We start from the raw sequence: 18,194 nt of genomic DNA on the forward strand, positions 1-18,194 counted from the left end.
AAGATGTCAACTTTGCTACACTGAAGTATTATGGGAAGAAAATAATTCCAAAACTATATATAAAACAGCTAGGAATCAGATATAATAAAAGACAAAGTATATGATGAACAGAAGTACAATATAATACACTTGATCTTAGCCAAAAGGCCAAGAAGTGGTAGAAGTATGATATAAATGCTAACTAATATTAAATAATACTCATTTAGTAATACAAGGGGACTTTTGGTCATATGAAAAGAACTGTTAGTGGTTTTAACATCATGGTGGACTGATGGTGAACTCATCTGTGCTTCTGCTTCCTCTTGCTTTCTGAGAAATTTCTGAGGATTTCTGATCTCACTCAGGAAGCATTATGGTAAAAATCTGATTGAAGAAATATACATTGTATCTATGCTGGGTTTTTTGTGGGTTTTTTGTTTTTTGTTTTGTAATTGGAATGGCTAACTACTTGGTACTTCTGCCCCAGACTTTCATCACTAAATAAAACCCACTAAACTGTTGGCTATTCTAAAAGGTACTTTCCTTCTTTGTTTAAATTTGCTAATTCAGGCATGGAGTTTAAAGACAGCTCCATAGAAAGACTATTACCTCGAGTTCACATGGAGTAATTATTGAGGGTGATATTCTTTAATTAAAGAAAGAGGGAGAATAGTTTTTCTTCCTGTACCTACCAAGAATATAAATTTTTAAAAAAAAAATGGCACCAGCTCCTCTATTGTGGCTCCTGTGTATGTTTTTAGACGTTTACTTACTTGGCTGTGTTGGGTCGTTAGTTGCGGTAGGTGGGATCTTCCCTGGCAGTGTTCTGGGTTCTCTCTAGTCTCAAGAGCGCAAGAACTCAGTAGTTGTGGTGTGCTGGCTTAGCTGTCCCGTGGCATGTGGGATTCTGGTTCCCCAAACAGGGATTGAACCCATGTTCCCTGCATTGGAAAGCAGATTCTTAACCACTAGACCACCAGGGAAGTCCCAGCTCCTGTTCATTCTGATTGCTGCTGTATAAAATTTTCAAATCAAATGTAATTGTTGAAGTTTTTGTTACTTTTTCTCTAGTTTCCAGCAAACATATTGACATTCTTCTAAAAACCATTTGCTCTAGATTTTACCTGGGGAATATTCTACATGTGGCTTACCATCTCTGTGAAACTCATAAATAAATGAATGAAAAATTGATAAAATGGTCATGCAATATCACTGACAACAGACCAGGATGGCGATTTAGTAACCAGGAGTGTGTAGTTTTTGTTCATACTGTTCAGTAATGTGTCTGATGAGTAATTATAGCCCCACATCAAGTAATGAAACTACTGGCTATAATCAGAAAGATAGTGGGGCCTTTTTAAATTAACTTTCTCCAGACAAACTACATGGAATATAAGAAATTATGAAACTGACTTGCAGTACACTTATAAGATGCATTCAAACGAGATGTTTTCTTAAAAAGCTGCTTGAAACAAAGAATTACTGAATTTTGTGGATAACAATACCAATTTTGCAGGGCTTGCCTATTAGCTGTCTTGTTGATAATAACCAAACTGGTGGGCCTCACATGGGGCACTTGGTTCTAAGCACCCAGAAGCCTCTGCCTGACTGGATGCAGGACCCAGCAGGCCTGTGGCTTCAGCCCCACTTATCACTTTTTTTTTTTTTTTTTTTTACAATTTCTGATCCTCAAAGGTGCATCTGTTGTTCTTGAACCTGGCTTTGTGTTTTGTTTTCTAATTTTATTGACGGTAGAGTTGATTTATATTGTGTTAATTTCTGCTGTGTGGCAAAGTGATTCAGTTATATATACATTCTTCTTCATATTCTTTTCCATTATAGTTTATCACAGGATATTAAATATTGTTCCCTGTGCTATATAATAGGACTTTGTTCTTCATCTATCCCACATATAACAGCTTGCATCTGCTAACCCCAAACTCCCAATCCTCCCCTCCCCCATCCCCCTCCCCCTTGGCAACCACAATTCTGTATTCTATGTTTGTGAGTCTGTTTCTGTTTTTTAGATTATGTCATTTTATATTTTACAGGTAAGCATATGGTATTTGTCTTTCTCCATCTGATTTACTTAGCTTAGTATGATAATCTCTAGGTTCATCCATGTTTCTGCAAATGATGCTTCATTCTTTTCTACGGCTGAGTAATACTCCATTGTATATATCTACCACATCTGCTCTATCCATTTACCTGTTAACTGACATTTAGGTTCTTTCCAAGTCTTGGCTATTGTGAATAGTGCGGCTATGAACATAGGGGTCCATGTGTCTTTTTGATTTAGTTTTGTCTGGGTATATGCCCAGGAGTGGGATTGCAGGATCATACAGCACCAACTTACATTCTCACGAACAGTGTAGGAGGGTTCCCTTTTTGACCACACCCTCTGCAGCATTTGTTATTTGTAGACTTTTTAAATGATGACCATTCTGACTGGTGTGAAGTGGTACCTCATTAAATTGTTAACGTTTGCATGTCTCTAATAATTAGCAATGATGATGGCTCTGTTTTTTTTTTTAAGTTCCCTTGAATTTATTTCATCTATTATTGTTACATATTCAGAGTTACAAAAAGGTGTTAAAGTGAGAACTTAAAATGGCATCTTTGGTGTTATAATAAAAGGCATTACCAAGTTGAGGGTTCATTTTAAGTACTGGTTTGTATATCAGAAAATTAGAGATCTCCTAAAAGGTGTCCAGCTACAAGTCAAAATAAGTAATTTGTGTCTCATTTGTAGTATCTGTGTGTATGAAGGCCTTCTGCAGGCCCTAAATTCATATATCATGTGGGTGGATTCCTCAGTAAAGAGTACCCTGCACATATATGAAACAGGATTTGTTCCCTTTTCTTAAAGTAGCTAAGGACTTCAGTAGCTAAGTTCCTTCCCTAGTTTAGCTCAATGGAGCTACTTGTAAAAGAAAAAAATATTCAATGACACATGTTAAAAATGATAAGGCAGACTTCATTCAGGATGTTAATGCTGGTCTAGAGACCACTGCAATGGGATGTTACAGTGTGGAGACAGAACTGGGTTCAACTCCAAATACATCTTGCGCAAGAAGCAATTTAGAGCCAAGGAGCAGGGATAGAAAACAACTGAGAGGAAACACCAGGGATAACAGGGGTTCTGACTAAACTGACTTATCAGAATTCTAGCTGAAGGCAGGCCAGGGTGATAAGACATCACCAAGGGCAGGGGTCCCCAACCTCCAGGCCGCAGACCCGTACCTCCTGTCAGATCAGTGGTGGTATTAGATAAGAAATAAAGTGCACAATAAATGTAATGTGCTTGAACCATCCCCAAACCATCTCCCCACCCATTGTCTGTGGAAAAACTGTCTTCCCTGGAATCAGTCCCTGGTGCCAAAAAAGGTTGCAGACCGCTAAGGGATGCTGAAGGATGAGGAACCAGGTTAGATATTGAGGGTGGAGGGTCAGTTTAACACTGAAACACTTTCAGTTTAACACTGAAAGATGTTAAACTGGGATTCTTGTGAAAACGTTATTTTCTGAAGTACACAGATAGGCCTAAGAAGATATTCAGGAACCTGACTAAAGTTTGGGCAAGCAAAGAATCACTGTCAGCTTCTGTATCAAATATACCATGATCCAGAATGCAACTTCAGACTTCATTTTTATAGTATACTGTTTAAAATTAATTTCCACAGTAACCAAATAATTCACAGCACCTCTTTTCCTTATTAAACAATTTTCACAGCACTGAAGCCTGTCTGTTCCAATGTATTTGGAGAAATATGTTCACATCCTCTAGTGGTGAGTTTATGAATAAGAATAAAAAAATCATGTTGCTGGAAACCCACTGTGGCTATTTGGAGAACCATATGCTCTCTACCTTCAGGCTTGACTTATCCTTTGACTTTAGCCCATTCCATGGAAAGCTCTTATTTTAAGACATGCTGATTCCCAAGAGTTTCTATTATTCTGAACTGCAAGAATAAATCTCAGATTTTCAAAACTCAGTTCACCCAACCCCAACACACTGAAAGATGTCTGCCCTTAAGAGTAACACAATTCCCAATCAGCACACCTAGGTTAGGAGCAGTTCCCAGAGGTCTGCTTATTAAGGCAAGTCCTGTTTCTCTCCTACTCAAGAAAGCCTTGTTAAGTAAAAAGAGCACATGCAGAATGCCCAATGAGGCCAGTAACTGATGGCCAAGTGCCACCTGACATTCACAGAATTCTTTGGCTCTTGAACTTACTACCAAATGAGGGCAGTTTCCCTTCCCATCATCAATGAGAATACACCCATTTCTATAAACTTGCTATTTTGAGAAACAGAATCAATAATTAGTCAATAAACAAAAATTAAGGAGATTTATTTTTGGTAAAACCACGTAACTAGTTTGAATAAGGCACATTTGTCAACATCTATGAGAAACAAATGCAAACACAATCATGGTTACATAAGGAAGAAGGGGAAATACGCAGAATTTTGACATTAATATGGGCAAAGCCCATTTATGTTTGTTAAGTAGAAAAAAAAGCAAAATGCAGTTGTTTGAAGGTCAATGTGTGCTTCTTTTATGACAGGGATGACAAACTGATTTTAATCTCCTGTAATCTGACCAACAAGAACCAACTGCCTGAAGCTTTGGGCTGAGAAGGCAGAGGCCAGTGTGGGCACAGGAACAAGGATCTGACTGCTGTGGGCGGGGGTGCCAAGCGTCACATCTTCCTACCTACTCAGCCCGCTGCTTCCCAAGTCCAAAATGTTCTTTCTGGTTCAGGTGACTGCTCTTAGCCAAGGACAAATTTAGTTTAAGAGCCTCAATAAGGAAAAGTGGGAGAGCATTTCTCAGTATAGGAACCAATCTACGGATTTTTAAAGCCATCAAAACAAACTGAAGTAAACAGAGCATGTAACCTTGGGAAGAAAGGCATTGAAGACTAAATTATTTGTATCTTTACCAATTATTTACAGATTACGGGATACTAGTTGTGTTCTCAGGCCATTTAGACAAGGCTAGTGCTCTTAACTAGTTAGTAAATTTTTAAAACCAGTCGAGGAGCACTGCCATATACAGATCTGATAGGGCAGTATTTTGGAAATAAGTTTCAATAGCCCAGTCTCTGAATAAGGCAAATTTAGGCCCCCCATCATCAGCTACTTTAAGCCTAAACCCTAAAACTTAACATAATAGGAATAAGGGATATCTTAAATTAAGTCACCTGGAAAACTGTTTCACACAGATATTTTTAGTTAGTTCTCTCTAGAATTGGTAATATCTTCTTTGTAAATGCATTATTCAAAACAAGTATTCCCCATGTGACTCACAAGCCTCAGTATTTCATAAACTCATAGAACCCTTAGAAATATTTTAAAATAATCATTTCATCATATTTCTATGGACTATAGTATTTGTAATCATTAACAATAATCATAATACACATATAAAGACAAATATCAACAGTCCCATTGAGCAAGTGATATAGTGTCCCAGGTATTTTAATTTTGGAAAAACACAAACAGAAAACAGAACCACTATGACTTTTCAATAAATAAATTTCAAAGTGAAATATATTATGCTCAGATTGACAAAATATTAAAATGAAGATTAGTATTTAACTACAAATTCAACAATGACAAATAGATTAAAAACTGCTTTTATAAAATGATATAGAGAAGGCTTTATAAAGATGTCTTACTTTTACAATTATTTATTTCCAGATGATAAAAATAAGGTGTCAGGTTCCTATTTGGAAGTCCTTCTTTATCAATAAACTGTATATAGATATAAGATTTATTCCCATTAAATGATAATCAGATATAATGATTATATCTTCTGCTTAGGTTTTGAAGTACTAGACACCTGATTATGCTGCATAAAAACTGGTCAGATGTAGGCAAACACAGTCCCAGTGAAGACCACCTCACTCAATTACCACTTTCACATGCTGAATTCACTGTAGTTTTAACACCAGTGCTCCTTATGCTTCCTATATACATCAAACAATTAAAAACTGTGAAAGGGACCAAACCACCTCAGCAGCTAACACTGTTTACCTGGGTCTTCACCTGGAGGATGGTGGGTCACAGGCCTGCTGAACCTTACTCACCACATAAGCTTGGCAGGTTTCAGATGAAATTTATTTAAATTACTTAGTTGATTTAAAAATTCAAAATAGAAACAACAGCATTGCTACCTTTGGTTTTATGAATCCTCTAGAACTTCACTGCTAACCCTTGGGAACTGGGAAACTCAAAATTTACCCCATGGGGAAAGACACTTAAGTCTAGAGATGGTCTATAGTTCTACCAGTTGCTTTCAGAACTCTGGTATCACTCAAAGAAGTGACTTACATTAATGTATAACATAATGAGAATTTTCTGTGATAATAATTAAATGGCGATGCTTGGATATCATGCATGGTTATCGTATGCCCACAAGTCATTGTTTGAAGTCAGACAAACTATCTATTACAGTAATGAAAGCTGAACATAAAAGAAAATTTGGAAACTTGAAAAATGTAAAAAAAAAAAAAAGGTACAACTGAATAGAAATTAACTTGAGTACATTATATAATAGATTTTATTTGTACATTTAAAAAATAAAGTTTTATGCTTTAAGAATAATCATTTTATTCATGAGAAGACCCAGAGCTAACATACTGCTTCTTTTAAAAATGATTTTTGAAATAGTGGCCAGAAAACTGACAACAGTTTCAGTACTTATACATTGGAGGAGACTTTTTTAACGACGTGAGTGAATGAATGAAAGTCGCTCAGTCGTGTCTGACTCTTTGCGATCCTGTGGACTATAGAGTCCATGGAATTCTCCAGGCCAGAATACTGGAGTGGGTAGCCGTTCCCTTCTCAAGGAGATGTTCCCAACTCATAGATAAAACCCAGGTCTCCCGCATTGCAGGTGGATTCTTTACCAGCTGAGCCACCAGGGAAGCCGTTTTTAACAGACCAAAGAGTTAAAAAAAAAAAGTGACATTTGGAAATGTTTTTCTAAATTATACTGAAAGGAAATGAGGAAACACCATAGTCAACTGAATGAAGAAACGATCTCTGTCTATGATCTGAGTCACTGTTGTCATGTGCATACTCCACACTGGTTCTTTATAGATCCCAGGTAGCACAGGTCAGCAGGCATCAGTTCTGCAAGGCACCACTGGTTTTGTGTGATGTAATGCTAGCATCTGAGATCTAGAAATATTGAAAAAAAATTGAATATGGTATATAGATTTTCCTTTCATTTCTACTGATTTTATACTGTATTGATATTGATCTTATATACACTATGTTTTAACTTTTTGTTCAGGAAGGTCTCGCCTCAAATCTAGCAGAAGAGTCCTTCCCCAAGGCCCCAGTGAAAACAGTACCTTTAGGTATGTGGCCCTACACTCCGCTAAGCACAGTGTCAGGTCTTGGTTAGAACAAACTTTTATGTTTTTCCTGTGACAAACACTGTCAATGGCTTCTTCCTCCCATATCTTTATTATCTCTCTATAGGCATCAATAAAGACCCCTATATCTTCTTACTGTTCTTGAAAATCCTTCCACCCTTTAGTCACTGGACTTTAAAGGTCAAAACTTAGCTGAAATATTCTAGGTTCATGGCAATAGTTCCTAGGTATGCCATGTAATGGGTTAGATCCTTCACTTGGTCAAGATCATTTTACTAAAGTTTCTGCTTTAGGGGTTGAAATACAAATCAATAATCACTATCTCCATAAACACTGTTCTAGAGCTTCCTTACAATCACAGAACATGATCCAACAATTAACACTAGCTGTTAAAACCTCTTAGAATCTACCTACCATTTCTACTTCCTCTCACTAAGTATAATAGCTTCTGCATTTTTCTAATTGTTAACCTACTAGTACTTCTAACTAGAAGGTCAAGAAATGAGCTGCATTATATAATGTCCCATCACTGTACAATAAGCAAACAGTACGGTAAAGTTATGCCAATGCACCCAATATAAAACCTACTATTCAAGTGGTTGTTAAAATCAGTTCTGCATAAAGCATTCAGACTCATCTTAGACAATACAGAATTCCGTCAGGAGAGACAGAAATGCTGAGTAACAAATCAACAAAAGCATAGAAATATGCTAGTAAATACTAGTTTACACATTCTGCTATTCATCTGTAGGTCTTTATATTCTTCATAAATAGCATGTCTCTATGATAAACTTGTACTTCAATTTCTACCTACTCATGAGTTTTAATTCATTTCTTTCTACCCATTTCCTATCTTCTAAGCTGTCTTTTCCCTTAATCAGTGATTTTCAAACTTATCAGCAGAACTCTTTATTCCAATTAAATCTTATGTAGGATCTCAATATGTAAAATGGCAAAAGCAGAACTTCTCTGATACAAAAGGGAGAGGGGCCAGTAGACAGCTTGGAAATCACTGCTCTATATCAGAAAAATTGAAGCAAAGATACAGCCAGTTGCAATTTATTCATTTGCAATGATTATAAACAGTTCCCCCATCGTTTCCAATTTTTAAGAACATTTCTTGAGCACAGGCTGCTTTTTCCTTAGAGTTCATTAACGGAAGAAAAACATAGGGCCTTACATATAGTATTTAGGTAAATAAGTATTTGAATTCTTTTGTCCTTTTTCATACTATTCAAAAGTGCAAAAAAGCATAAGATGTAGTCCTGCAACTAGGTTATTAAAATGAGTTTTTAAAATATTTAACATGTAATAGAAAATTTTTAAAAATTTTAACTGCTTTATAATTGTAATTACTTTAATCTGAGTCCAAATACTATCCAAAAGGCTCCTCAGAGTCTCAAGAAAACAAAAATCACTCTGTAGTTACTGTGAGATTATCTTCCCACTTAATCATTCTGTCGCTCTATTTTTGGACTGGAAAAAATTCCTCAGTTGTATATACCTGATTCACTTGAAAGGCAAGGAAAGAAAGTCAGGTCAACTTTTAGCTCTGCCAAGCTTAGATTAGAAAGATTTTACAGGATGTAAAAAATGAAAATTTCTTTTCTAAAATAAGCTTGTTTGTGCTTTCCAGGCATTTCCCCACATTCATCAACCTCCTTCCACATAAAAAGACTTTTCAACTGACTTTTTAATAATCCCATGCCGATCATAACCACCTCTGTGCTTAGCTTATACAAAGCAGCCCCATTCTTCTATGCTCCTCACTGGCTGGACGGGCAGCACCAGGTGGGAAATACGGCTCCACAGCCCACTCAATTTGTCTGAATCCATTTGGTTGAAGGAGCTGGGAGTGTTAGAGTTGGTAAACCTCGCCCAGAGAAAATCTCGCACTTTCTCTTCGGTTTCCCTTGGGCTGACGCTTGCTTCTAATGTTTCCTCCTCCAGTAGAACGGTCAGGACCAGGGCCACATCTTTAAAGGCAGCGTTCTCATAGTCACAATACTTGTAGAAGATCAAGGTGGAGCCTGCAGGAAGGGATTCAAAGCGATGGACCACAGCTGCCTTCTGGCCCTTCTCAAATCCAGAGCTCAGTTCCATGTCAACTAAATGCTTGACCTGATCACTGTCCTGCAGGGTTTTCCCAGCCCCATCAATCTGAATGGCAGAGACCTTCTGGGCAGATGTGTAGGCATCCGCAACATAATGGCTGAGGCACTTCAGGGTCTCTCTTCCCTCTCGGGCTGCTGTGAATATGATGGTGGCTGGCTCACTGGGGTGTGAAGTGTTGAGGTGCTTCTGGAGAAATTTACGTGCTCTCTGCCACAGAAAGGAACTCTGGCCTGGAAACTTATCCTTCAGTTGGCTAAAATGAACCAAGAAAGCCTCCAATGCTGGATTTTTGGGGACTTGCTGGGCTGGAGACGAATAGTAGCTATTAACAGAATTTAGCAAAACTATGGTAAGAATCAGGAAGCCAAGAAAGATGGAGCCTGTCAGAGAAAAAGAAAATAAAAGACAAAATTAGAGAATGAGTCAGAAATAAAGCCTGTGGCAAACTAAAAAGAGGCAAGGACACTGTCAGATTTTACTGGATGTGTTGTGTTTCTTTTGCTTAAATCCTTATAATTTTTAGCTGTTAAAATCTACCGGAAATACTTCTTAAATTATTTAAAGATAATACTTCTAAAAATACTTCTAAAATTATTTAAAGATATAATATCTTTGTTAAAAGGTAAAATCTAATTTATATATTTTTTGCTATATCTAATGATGTGATTTAGAAATGAACTATCAGCATATTCTTCTATCAATACCTTCTGAAAAGTATCTACTACCTACAAGCCATTTTTTCCTAAATGGTCAAAATGTAAAAAAGCCACTTCAAAAGTTAATACTTTCTCACTGAAAAGGCAGCTTTAATAGGAAGCTATATTGAATATCTTTTAATAGCCTATAATGAAAAATAATGTGAAAAAATATACATATATATAATTAATCACTTTATTGCTCACCTGAAATTAGCACTACATTGTAAATCAGGTGTACTTCAATCAAAAACTGTTTCAGTTTCTTGGTTTATGAAAAGACCTTCCTCCACTGGGAATTCCCATTTTGTTAAGGATGGCAAAATGTTGGCTGAAACACCTAAAGGAAAAAATCCCTAAAACTCAATTGCTCTATTCTCATATTACTATAAACATTAAAAAAAAAAAATTAAAACAATGCTAAAACTGTTAAATCTGCTAGTTTTCTGGCTATTTCTCTGAGAATTTCTGAATGTGAATTACTGCAGTAAAACCAGTTTTGTTCTCACCATAGCTCAAAAAATCCTTTTTATCAGTCCTTCTTATGGTATCCTTCATATCCTTCATATGGTATCTTATGGTATCCTGTGCATTCTTCTCTTTGTTTTCTTCCAATTCTTGTGTTTCTTGTTGATGTCTCTCAGCCTCTGGAAAAAAAAACAAACATTATTCTTAGACAGTGTACACTAATGAGAGTGTGCATACCTTTGTACTTCTTATCAAAGCAAAGAATTTGACTGAGGATGCCATACGTCATAAAATTTTGTTTTGTACAAAGCTAATTATTTTTCCTGTCTTTTACTTAAGGCTCACTATTGTACTTTATTCTACTTAGAAGAATAAAATAAAATGCTGTGAAATCACTTAAGGATACATCCATAATTCTTCACTAGCCCTTATATCAAGGACAAAGAAACAAGATTGCAGCCAAACCTATTTAAAATGTGATTTGACAAAACGTACAGAACTAAGAAGGAATTTAAGAAACGCTAGCTATATGCAAGACTCAACATCATGGGTTTCAGCATTCATCAATAATTTCAGTATTCAGTTCAGTTCAGTTGAGTCGCTCAGTCGTATCCGACTCTTTGCGACCCCATGGCCTCCCTGTCCATCACCAACTCCCGGAGTTTACTCAAACTCATGTCCATCGAGTATTATTCATCACTAATTTCAGTATTTATATTTCAAAAGGTTCCTCAACTCCCAAATATGCAAATAACAGACACTAAGTTTAAAGACAGGAGAGATTACTATACACTAATAGCTTACTTTGCAAAATAACTTACAAAAGTAAGCCTGAAAATTAATAAGTGAGGTACATGAAACAAGGAATACAAGGTTAAGAAAACTTATGAACTATATAAAAACGCAGGTATGAGGTGTGATATCAATCTTAATTGATATCACATTTGTGATAAAATGTGTTGGTGAAAAGGAGGCAGTATTTTGTAGACTGAGTTAAGTCCCTCTAGAGTCAAAATGTGTGCCTGACCCAAGCCAGGTACCTCATATAAGAATGACAGCTGACTACTGCCCACAATCCTTACTAGAGAAATAACTCAAATAGCATACTCTATTAACATAAAGGAGTAGAGTCATCTCCACCTATAAAGAACAGTTAATCAGATCACACCAAAATGTGAGTTTTTAAACTATCATGTCACAGAATTTAAGGACTGAAAGGATCTGTAATGATCATCTACTCTAGCCCCCTACCTTACCTACTGTGACAAAAGGTCCAGAGATGTCAAGGGCTTTGCCCAACGCCAAGCTGAGATTAGAAAGAGGTTTCTCACCTCCTAGATGAGCTCATTCCATTATATTAAGCTGCTTCTCACACATGAAACTGCATTTTTAAAACAATGTTTTCTTCCCCTACTCAGTGAACCTGCGTAACAGTGAAATTCTGATGGCACATTATTGGTCCATATACAAATGCTATCATTTGCTCATTTAACAAATATTCATGAAGTCACTTCTCTGTGCCACGTGCCAAAGAAACACAATGAATGAGACATAGCCCTTGTCTTCACTCAAGTTAATAGTAAACTAATGAAACACATATTTGAGATCAGCCATTGAGTTACACTGAAACATGGAATTCTAGCTCGCAGTCAAGTCCAACAAAAACAATGTCTTACATTTTATATTCCTTTGCTGTGGCAAATAGGCTGAGCTTTCAGAGTACTTATACAACACAAATCCACACAATCCAACTCCATAATATCACAAAAGGTAAAAGCTGGAAGAAACCAGCTGGATATCATCTTGTTCAACTTCTTCATTTCCACAAATAGGAAACTGAAGTACCAGGAAGTTGGGAGATTTGCTTGCTGCTGCTGCTGCTGCTAAGTCATTTCAGTCCTGTCCAACTCTGTGTGACCCCATAGACGGCAGCCCATCAGGCTCCCCCGTCCCTGGGATTCTCCAGGCAAGAACACTGGAGTGGTTGCCATTTCCTTCTCCAATGCATGAAAGTGAAAAGTGAAAGTGAAGTCACTCAGTCGCGTCCGACTCTTAGCGACCCCATGGACCACAGCCTACCAGGCTCCTCCGTCCATGGGATTTTCCAGGCAAGAGTACTGGACTGGGATGCCATTGCCTTCTCCAGGGAGATTTGCTTAAATTCACCCAAATTAGGAACTGGTAGGGCTGCAACGAGAATCCATATCTCTTGAGTTCCAGTTAAAGACTTAGCACACTGCAACTATTTTTCGTGAGGAAAGACAGGATGCTGTTATCCTTAACATACAAGTGGGGAAAATCAGGTATAGAGAAATAACTGATTTGCTCAAAGTCCTATAAAACTGAAATATGACTGAGTTAAGGATACTGGCTCAGATGGTAAAGAATCTGCCTGCAGTGCAGGAGACCCAGGTTCGATCCCTGAGTCGGGAAGATCTCCTAGAGAAGGGAATGGCTACCCACTCCAGTATTCTTGCCTGGAGAATCCCATGGACAGAGGAGCCTGGTGGATAACAGTCCATGGGGTCGCAAAGAATCAGACACATACTGTAGTGACTAACATTTCACTTCAAGGCTACTATACCACTGATGCTGGTTTTTAAATATACCTATCTCTCGATTTATGTAGCATTTAATTTTCCCCAAAGTAAAAGATTTTAAATAGTGTAAGTGAAAATATAAGAAATAAAGAAAAGGCCAGGGGTGAATTTTTTAAGTCATACCTGTTAAAAAAAAAAATCATACATACAGTAAATAAATAGAAACTGTTAAAAAATGCAGCTTATGTATAAGTGGGAAGCAACTTAATGTAGTGAGCAGAATGAGCTAGCTTGAAAGTGAAAGTGTTAGTTGCTCAGTTGTGTCTGACTCTGTGACCCCATGGACTGTAGCCTGCTAGGCTCCTCTGTCCATGGGATTCTCCAGGTAAGAACACTGGAGTGGGGTGCCATTCCCTTCACCAGGGGATCTTCCCAACCCAGGGATTGAACCTGGGTCTCTCACATGGCAGGCAGAGCCTTTACCTTCTGAGCCACCAGGGAAGTCTTAGGAGATGAGAAACCTCATTTAATCTCAATGCAGTCATATCTCTTTGTGACCTTGGGCAAGATGCAAAGGCCTTAATCCTATGAAGTAAAGAGAAGCTCTCTGAAAAGAATGGCCCCACCTAAGCTGTGACAGAACAGCACACAACAGGACGGGCTCAGGGCTCTTCTCACCTGGGGCCAGCAGTCGCTTCCTCAGTGTGTGCTGGCTCCCCAGCCCTGCGCTGGGAGGGCCAGGGCTCTGGGCATCCTGAGGGTCAACGACTGGTGGCTCCTGAGAAGCTCCAGGTCCGTCACCGACGTGCTCCGGGAGCGCTGCAGAGCTGCCCACTATGTGTGTGTCTGTTCTTCCTACCTTGTCACTTGGAGAACACTCGGGTTCTGGATCCACAGGGTCTTCACTCAGACTCTCTGACGGGAGCTGATGGCCTTGTTCTCCACCCTGAAAACTCTGGCTGTTCTCACCTTCTATATCCTTTAGATATTTCCCATAATCTGTTTCGTCTGGATTTTCTGATTGAGCATCTATATCTGTACTTCCTGGGCCAGTTGTTTCTACCTCTTGGTGGTCTTTGTTAAGACGAGGGGCAGGGTCTAGGGTGTGAGCTTCTTCAGTGGTACTTGCAGTGACTGTAGTCTCCTGAGTATTTAGTGATGGATCATTTTCCAAATCCTTCTGAGGGTCTATTGAGACAAAAATTTACAATTTTAAAAATTTCCCTACATTTTTTATTTCAACAAGATCCCTGATTAATAAAAATATTTATATAGATTTTTATGGCTTTAAGAGGCACCCTTCCTAAACATTATTTCTCTTGACTTTCACTAAAGGTGACTGATTACCCAAATTTATTATCATGCTAATCTAACAAATAATACTAATTGAAAACTATTTTGAATGGCAAACCAACTTTTGGTAATATTAAAAATACCCTCTTCCCTAATGAAACAACAGATCTAGGCAATAATCATCAATAGCAACTGAAACCATTATTTGAAAGACTGAAGAGGAATTTTATAGTGAATGAACCAGGCTGACAACTTCCTTCTGAACCCATTGATGAATCTTAATACGACAAAAAGAAGGAAAATCAGACATTTCTAACTTCCCGAATTCCATGCAATAGGAAGTACACTATACTACCTATGAGGTATTCTTGCCAAACTAAAGCAGAATCTAATGAAGCTTCTAGAGCTAATTACCAGTTTCCAAGAAACACAGGGACAGAGGAATACATTAAATTATGCCTCAGGAATGTAATCAGAAAAACCCAAAATGATGGAAATTCTAAGAGACAAAGACTCTGTTTCTTGAGTAACACCAGGAGATAAAAATAAATGGCAATAAAAGATAAAAAAAGGAGGGGTGACCTATTGATTGAGATACTAGAGACACATCAACAATGTGTGGACCACATCATAGATCCAGTGTCCCACAAACCAACTGTTAAAGAAGTATTGATGAGATAATCAGGAAAATCTGAACATCAGCTATTTGATGAGATGAAGGAATTATTGGTTCATATTCTAGGTATGAAAAGGAATTGGGGTAATGTTTTTAAAAAGGAATCTGTACCATTTGGAGATAAGTGTTCAAGTATTTTGGCTAAAATTATATGATATCTAGATTTTGCTTCAATACAATGATATGGGTATAAGGAGAAGAGAGTATAAATGAAACAGCATTAGCCATATGTTGATAGCAGATGAAGCTGGGTCACGGAATTCATTTCATCTCTCTACTTTTATATATGTTTGAATTTTCCATAATAAAGTTTTTTTTTTTTTAAAGCAACTGAAAAGATATATCAATGAAATGCAGTATGTGACCCAAATGTAAAGAAAAAAAAAAAATTAGAAACCCAACTGTAAAGAAAACAGATTAAGAGACATTTGGGGAAATGTGAATGCTGACTGTATATATGAAGAATAGTGTGGAATAACAATTTATTTTTAGGTATGACAGTGCTATTTTGGTTCTTTTTTTTTTTTTAATCTAGCTTTAAGAGATGTAAACTAAAGTCCTAATAAAATTATATCATGTCTTGCATTTACACTTAAATATTTCAAGGCAGGTAACAAGAGTAGCATTATGTAGGTAAAAGTTGAAGTTAGATGTTGAGTACATGGGACTTCATTATACTGTGCTATTTTTTGTGTGTGCTATTTTTATATATTGAAAAATATCCTTAATAAAATATTTAAATATGCCCTTCTCTTCCAAAAAACCAATATCATATTTTGCCTATATTTCCATACACTTAAGCAGAATGAAGAATTTAAATTTCATCTTTCCTTATAATTGAAAGATCCTGCTCTAAATTTATAGCATATCACAGCTAACTTGACTTTTAAAAATATAACTCTAAAGATCTGTCTACCATCTTTTTTTAAGGTGTTATTTTCCCAATACTACAGGAGTCTCTAAAACTCAACTCTTCTTCATAATTAGGGTCTGGTATGATGGTAAAATTCGGTAAATATCAAAGAATAAGAATCATAATAAATTAAGCAATTCAGTTCTTTTTTACTTCCAAACTTCAGTTTTAGTCACCAGAGACTTTCTCTCCTAGCACAGCCCTAGTTTCCGACAGCACAAACTTCGTGCTGTACAAACGAGTCTTACCCTCTGGAGGATCCCCAAGTCCTCTGTCAGTCATGTTTGAGTTCTATCTCTTCAGACTTTGGGATACTTTCTGTTAGTATCTGGATTTCCTTGTAAAGATGTCTTGGTTTCTTCTTGTCCCAAGTCCCAACAGACTCATGCTTCCCGTGGACCCAGGAAACAAGGCATATATACAGTGACTAAAACAAAATAAAAAGAATTAAAATGACTTTTTTATTCATACATGGGAAAAATGCCTAGTTCAGCTTTATTTACTAAGTCTGTTTAGTTTGAATACTATTTTCTCGCTGAAACTTATCTAGTGAAGAAAAAATGTTTTCTGGCTTTCATGAGACTCATATTCCAAATCCTAGACTATAAATAGAAAAAAAAAAACAAACTTCAGATTATTAACCCTTGTATAGATGACATAACCTCCTAATACATTCTAGTGTGTCTGGAAGGATGTAAAAAGTAAGAACAAGTGACCAGAATCTTGAAGGAAACACCTTTGAAACTGAGATAAAAATAATTCCAAGAGTAAAAATTTAAGTCACTGCTGAGTTAATCACTGCAGATTTCCCTTATGTCAATTTCTGTCCCATATAAATTTCTCAGAGTTTGCCTATCAGAAACTTCCATTTATCATTAACAAGAAACATGCACAGGGGTGACCTACAGATGAAGATGGCTGTCTTGGTATTAGGAAAAGCAAATACACATTTAGGGTTTCGTCACTAAGAGTAGTTTTCTTACAGTATTCTTTTATAAAATATGGAGATAGTTATCACTTTATATGATCCCCTTCTATACACTGCTCAAAGAAGTTGTTGTGTTAGTCAGTCAGTCATGTCTGACTCTTTGCAACCCCATGGACTGTAGATCAAAGAAGAATATATATAAATTATTAAAAGCTGTATACAAAAGGAATCAAAACCAGAGGTAACTTATAAGCAATAAAAACTCAATTATATCTTATATTCAGTTGGTGCAAACATAATTGCAGTTTGGGTCCTTGAATTTTAAATCATTATAACTAGGCTTGAATACAGCTTAATTAATCAAAATAGGAACCATTACAATCAACACATTTTTGCTAAAGAGAAATAAGTTTGTTTATTCCTGTAGCATGAAAATCTATGCTTCAGGATTTGACAAACTCTTGGAAAGCATTTTCTGCATTGTTTGTTGTGGAAGTGTTTTCCCTGCAAAAAGTTTGAGATGCTTGAGGAAGTGGTAGTCAGTTGGTAAGAGGTCAGGTGAACACGGCAGATGAGGTAAAACTTTACAAATAAATAGAAAATCCAGTGACAGAGCAGTCTGGTGGGCTACAGTCCATAGGGTTGCAAAGAGTTGGACATGACTGAAGTGACTAAGCATGCATGCATGCACCTCATAATAAAAACTAAAAGGTACCTAGTAATAACTCTACAACACATATGCAAGGACTTTGGAGTGGGTGAAGTTTATGGTATATAAATTATACCTCAATAAAACTATTTTTAAAAAAAAGAACTTCTAGGGAGAAAAGTATTAAAACTTTATTGAAGGACATAAAAAGGACCTAAGTAGAGAAATATACTGTGTGTATAGACAGTAAGATTCAAGGCCATTTAGTGCTAATTGCACTCATCTCACATGCTAGCAAAGTAATGCTCAAAATTCACCAAGCCAGTCTTCAATAGTACGTAAACTGTGAACTTCCAGACGTTCAAGCGGGATTTAGAAAAGGCAGAAGAACCAGAGATCAAATTGCCAACATCCACTGGATCATCGAAAAAGCAAGACAGTTCCAGAAAAATATCTATTTTTGCTTTATTGACTACGCCAAAGCCTTTGACTGTGTGGATCACGGCAAACTGTGGAGAATTCTTAAAGAGATGGGAACACCAGACCACC

The 18,194-nt window shown here is 36.9% G+C and overlaps 1 protein-coding gene and 1 pseudogene across 2 annotated transcripts in view; both read right to left on the reverse strand.

Annotated features, from left to right (window-relative positions):
- LOC122708420 lies at positions 1-159 on the reverse strand (annotated as a pseudogene).
- Positions 160-4,302: 4,143 nt separating this feature from the next.
- Positions 4,303-18,194, reverse strand: part of TOR1AIP2 (torsin 1A interacting protein 2) — a 41,984-nt gene continuing 28,092 nt past the window's right edge. For both annotated transcript variants that reach the window (XM_043923166.1, XM_043923167.1), the window contains exons 2-5: positions 16,317-16,495; positions 13,865-14,374; positions 10,688-10,825; positions 4,303-9,863 (exon numbers count right to left, since the gene is read on the reverse strand). In XM_043923166.1, the coding sequence (XP_043779101.1) occupies positions 9,103-9,863; positions 10,688-10,825; positions 13,865-14,374; positions 16,317-16,350 (1,443 nt within the window). In that variant the 5' untranslated portion in view covers positions 16,351-16,495 and the 3' untranslated portion in view covers positions 4,303-9,102. The remainder of the gene's footprint in view (positions 9,864-10,687; positions 10,826-13,864; positions 14,375-16,316; positions 16,496-18,194) is intronic.

This window comes from Cervus elaphus, chromosome 14, assembly GCF_910594005.1.
Source record: "Cervus elaphus chromosome 14, mCerEla1.1, whole genome shotgun sequence".
In the NCBI taxonomy this organism is placed as follows: Eukaryota; Metazoa; Chordata; class Mammalia; order Artiodactyla; family Cervidae; genus Cervus; species Cervus elaphus.